Consider the following 4504-nt stretch of genomic DNA (forward strand, 5'->3'; position numbering starts at 1 on the left):
AAACCATGTGATCCGAGCAGCTTTTGTCGTTAGCCTCCACCAGAACTTATCCATTTTCGGCTTTCAATTCATAAATCGATAAATTCCACATAATAAAATATAGGGTAAATTCGTTATTATACAAAAATGAAAAATCCCCACGTGAATTTCCATTTTAAATAAATCAAAAAAATTTATTAGATTGTAGTTAACACGTATTTTCGATATGTTAGGTGTAGAAAACAAGGGGTATTTACGTGATTTAGTGCAACTCTGAGGGCTGTTTCGGTGGGAGCCATGTATAAAAGCCAATGCACACCCCCCTCTCCGCTTCGAAGCATCTCAGTCTCTCCACCCTCTCAAGCAACGATGTCTAAGTTCGCACTCTCTGTACTGTCGGTGCTACTTTGCGCCTCCTACTGCCACCTCGCCGTAGCCCTCATCGACGGTAAGCTTTTGACACTTCTCCGGCACCCTACGAGTTTTCACTGCATAGGCATTTGTCGTAGTTTTCCGTTCGTTTTTTGGTTTTCTCAATCTTTGCCTGGGAATTTCCTTGTGTAGTAGTCTCCGAAAACCCATCCTCGACCGTTCGGTTTTTGTTCGACTCCCTTGTTTTTCCAACCAGCCGTTTGTCTAGATTTAACTTCCTCTCACAATTCAAGCTTCTTTTCGCGAGTTCTCCGGTGACTCTGAAACGACGATTCGAAGCTGTAGCCTGTAGAACCCGCTCAGAAACCACCGGATTGATAGTATTGGACAGGCTGGCTTTACAGTCAGGATTGCAATATGCTGCACTGTCCGTCAGGAATGTGTACTCCTCAGTCCATGTAAACAGATTCCAATCCAGCGGTTTCGCAGAGAGTCTACTTCTCGTCTAACTGTCGACCTTGGTTTTCTTCGTTTCCATTTTATTCAAAAGAATTTGAATTCTGTCCGAAAGATTGAGACGGATTGTTGGTCCAACTTAAATGACTGAAATACCCATACATGGTTTCACCAGCTTTTCCAACATTATCACTTTGACGGAGGCGGCTTTGGTCATTTAGGTAGATGTTCTGGATTGGTGGGCGGCAGACCTGTATGACTGATCTAGCCATGTAGTCATATCCATCTGCAAGCTAAGATTCGAGCGTAACACGGGTAGATACGTCATTTCATCGTCAAATAATGTTTCTGTCTCTTTTATTCGTCATTCATACATGTGTTCGGTGGCTGGGCAACATTTTACAGCCAAAGTCCTATTCGCTTCCGACTCCCCGGCGTCGGGCGTCCTTCTCAAGAAATTACAACCGTCCAGACTTGTTTAGAAGAAGATTCTGACCCACTAATCACAATCGTTCGAACTGCATCAGACGGTTATGATGACGATATTGAATATCTCCGCGCTACGGTCCATCTGATTTGCAGACTGACACCTTAAGGGAATAATTGTACGTGGTCCTCCCCGTAGAGCAACCATGTGACTACCTAATACTCCGAGCTGGATTTGTCTTTTCACGAACGCTCCCAGATTTCCTCATTAATGAATGCACCACCTGGCCCTGAATTGACGGATTGACAATGATGCCCATGTGGTGACACCGCAATATTAGCATTTGGTCTCATGATCTGGCCGCTGCCACCATAGTCATATCTGTCATTCCCCTCAGTCCCCACTCGTGTGACAACTTGTGATTAGAGAGAATAACAAGGGCACTTAATGAACAATTGTTTTGCTGAATGCGTCCTGATGAATGATGATGCAGGTTTGCTGCCCAATGGCGATTTCGAATACGGGCCCAAGCCATCAGATATGAAAGGGACGGTGGTGATCAACCGCCACGCGATACCGGAATGGGAACTTTCCGGCTTCGTCGAGTACATCAAGGCGGGACAGAAGCAGGGTGATATGCTACTAGTGGTACCGGCGGGAGAGTTTGCGGTTAGGCTAGGGAATGAAGCTTCAATCAAACAGAAGGTGAAGGTGATAAAGGGAATGTACTACTCCATAACCTTCAGCGCTGCTCGGACCTGCGCACAAGAGGAGCGGCTGAACGTGTCGGTGGCGCCGGACTCCGGCATCCTCCCCATCCAGACCACGTACAGTAGCAACGGTTGGGACTCCTACGCGTGGGCCTTCCAGGCTGATTACCCAGAAGTGGAGATAGTCATCCACAACCCAGGTGTAGAGGAGGATCCCGCTTGTGGGCCTCTTATTGATTCCGTGGCTCTCAAGGCCCTATATCCTCCTAGGCCCACTAACAGTATGTTCTACCTTTTATTTTCTATGATATATATCTTCTTAGGCCCATGGGCTTATTCTAAATGGGGAATGGGCCTTCTAATGACTAATGAGGGCTTCCTTTGTTAATTACGCAGAGAACCTTCTGAAGAATGGAGATTTCGAAGAAGGCCCTTACATTTTCCCCAACACATCGTGGGGAGTCCTCGTCCCACCCAACATCGAAGACGACCACTCTCCGTTGCCCGGCTGGATGATCGAATCCCTGAAAGCCGTGAAATACATCGACGCCGAGCATTTCTCGGTGCCGCAGGGAAGACGGGCGGTGGAGCTCGTTGCAGGGAAGGAGAGCGCCATCGCGCAGATAGCTCGGACCATTCCGGGCAAGGTCTACACGCTCACGTTCGCAGTGGGAGATGCCAACAACAAATGCGAAGGCTCCATGGTCGTCGAGGCGTTTGCCGACCGGAACACCGTGAAGGTCCCATATGAGTCGAAGGGAACGGGAGGCTTCAAGCGTGCCGTGCTCCGGTTCACGGCCGTTTCCACGCGCACACGGATAATGTTCCTGAGCACATTCTACACCATGAGGAGCGACGACATGGCCTCCCTCTGCGGGCCTGTCGTCGATGATGTAAAGTTGCTGAGCATTCGCAACCCGCGGCGAGTTTGAGCCCGGAGGTGACGTTCCCGTCACTCGCTTAATGTATTGTTAGCTTCTTCTGGTATACTTGAATGTTTTTTGCTGTAAGGCCAGCAATAGATCCATGATCTGAGATTATCCAGTTCCAGTAATATATATATACTAGTGCCATAGACAGTTGACACCAGTGTGATTTCATTTAGTGTCTATGTGAAGCTCTGGCAAAATAAAGGAGAAAAAGGAAAACATAATTGTAACCGAGTGTCCCCTTGTATTATTAGCAGCACCCAGTTTGATTTCTCATCAAAGTCATAGAACCATTGTTGCAGTAGAATTACAGGATATGAAATGGGAAACCTCCCAATAATAAATGATGGCATGATCTGTTTGTTTTAGTCTTTTAGATTCAAATTCAAAGCACTGAGTCATCTACTTCTTGGGAATACCAACTTCTGTTTGAAAAAATGACTTAATGGAAAAGTAGGTGTTTCAATTCATCTTTCTACAATTTAAACTCACTTTTCCACAAGCAACTGACTAGTGTGGAATGTAATTGCAATTTTCAGGAAAACGAATTTTTCCTCCATTCTACAAGCAACCAAATGGAGCCCAAAGTAAACGATAAAAACTGGATGAAGCTTGGTTGAAGGTAAAACAAATGCGATGAATAGTGTCGTAGGGAGATGGTTTTCTGTATGAAAATGGTTTTTTCTTCAGACATTTTTTTTTCTGATCTATTAACTTGCAATGATAGCTTCGGTTGTATTTGATTTGTCTTCAAAACAGAGAAAAATTACTTAGTAAACTGTTTATTAACAGCTAAGCGTTATTAGGCATCGCATAAATGGATCAGTTAATCATTGGAATAATCGTTAAATGAAACTTCTCCTAACGATTGATGCACACATAAATCAAAACCAATTTTTATCAATATTTTGTATACGAATCAACGTGATGGGATAAATATTTATTTGGCGATGACATGATACTGTTTATCAAATCATACCAAACACCGCTTGTATCTATGCCATGTGCATAAGCTGGATGGTAGAACGACAAAAGCATATAAAGTCTACCTGTAAAAATTTAAAGAATGCATGCAGCCAAAATGATGGGCCGACTTGTGAGAAATATCTCAAGTCAATATGATAAAACAAAACGTTGTGCGTCCATATTGGCCAATTTCTACTTGTGTGCGCTGGAAGAGTCCCCACATCTCTACTTCTTGCCGGGCGGTGATCTGGCCTAAGCTTGGCGTCTGTTAAAGGACATGCCAAAAACAAATAATGTTGACTTTAAGACTCCCGGAAGTCGTCGGAATCGGTTGGTGGTCGACATGCTCAAAAGCAAGTTTCCAAATATCTCAACTCAATATATCGTACCCTATCAATTTGAGTCCGTCCTTCCGCATCACCTGCCAATAAAACACATTCCAACCCCCACAACATGATCTGACACCGCAATCATCTTACTATCAAACTGAGGCGCGATGTTGGTAGGGAGTTGGAAGGTACATGCTTTGTTGGTAGGTGATCCCAATTTTATCAATTCAGAATTGGATCTGTTACCCAAGAATCCTATGTTTGTAATGTCGTGTGGATAATGTGAATAGCAGATCACACATGTAGTCCAAATAAGAAATATGTTCAAAGTATGAT

General features: G+C 44.4%; 1 protein-coding gene across 4 annotated transcripts; it reads left to right on the top strand.

Moving 5' to 3' along the window:
- The first annotated feature begins 270 nt into the window (after positions 1-270).
- LOC104595325 (BIIDXI-like protein At5g11420) lies at positions 271-3662 on the top strand. 4 transcript variants are annotated; one of them, XM_010256018.3, is made up of 4 exons: positions 271-427; positions 1728-2225; positions 2341-2884; positions 3413-3662. In XM_010256018.3, the coding sequence occupies exons 1-3, from the start codon at positions 277-279 to the stop codon at positions 2874-2876; spliced, it is 1185 nt and encodes a 394-aa protein (XP_010254320.2). In that variant the 5' UTR covers positions 271-276; the 3' UTR covers positions 2877-2884; positions 3413-3662. The 4 variants fall into 4 exon arrangements, with proteins under 4 accessions (XP_010254320.2, XP_010254319.2, XP_088753541.1 ...); XM_088897415.1 differs by having other exon boundaries at positions 319-427; positions 983-2225; XM_088897414.1 differs by lacking the exon at positions 3413-3662 and adding an exon at positions 983-1122 and having other exon boundaries at positions 319-427; positions 1213-2225; positions 2341-3241.
- The last annotated feature ends 842 nt before the right edge of the window (positions 3663-4504 follow it).

Source organism: Nelumbo nucifera, chromosome 2 (genome assembly GCF_055504915.1).
Source record: "Nelumbo nucifera cultivar China Antique chromosome 2, China Antique-T2T, whole genome shotgun sequence".
Lineage (NCBI taxonomy): Eukaryota > Viridiplantae > Streptophyta > Magnoliopsida > Proteales > Nelumbonaceae > Nelumbo > Nelumbo nucifera.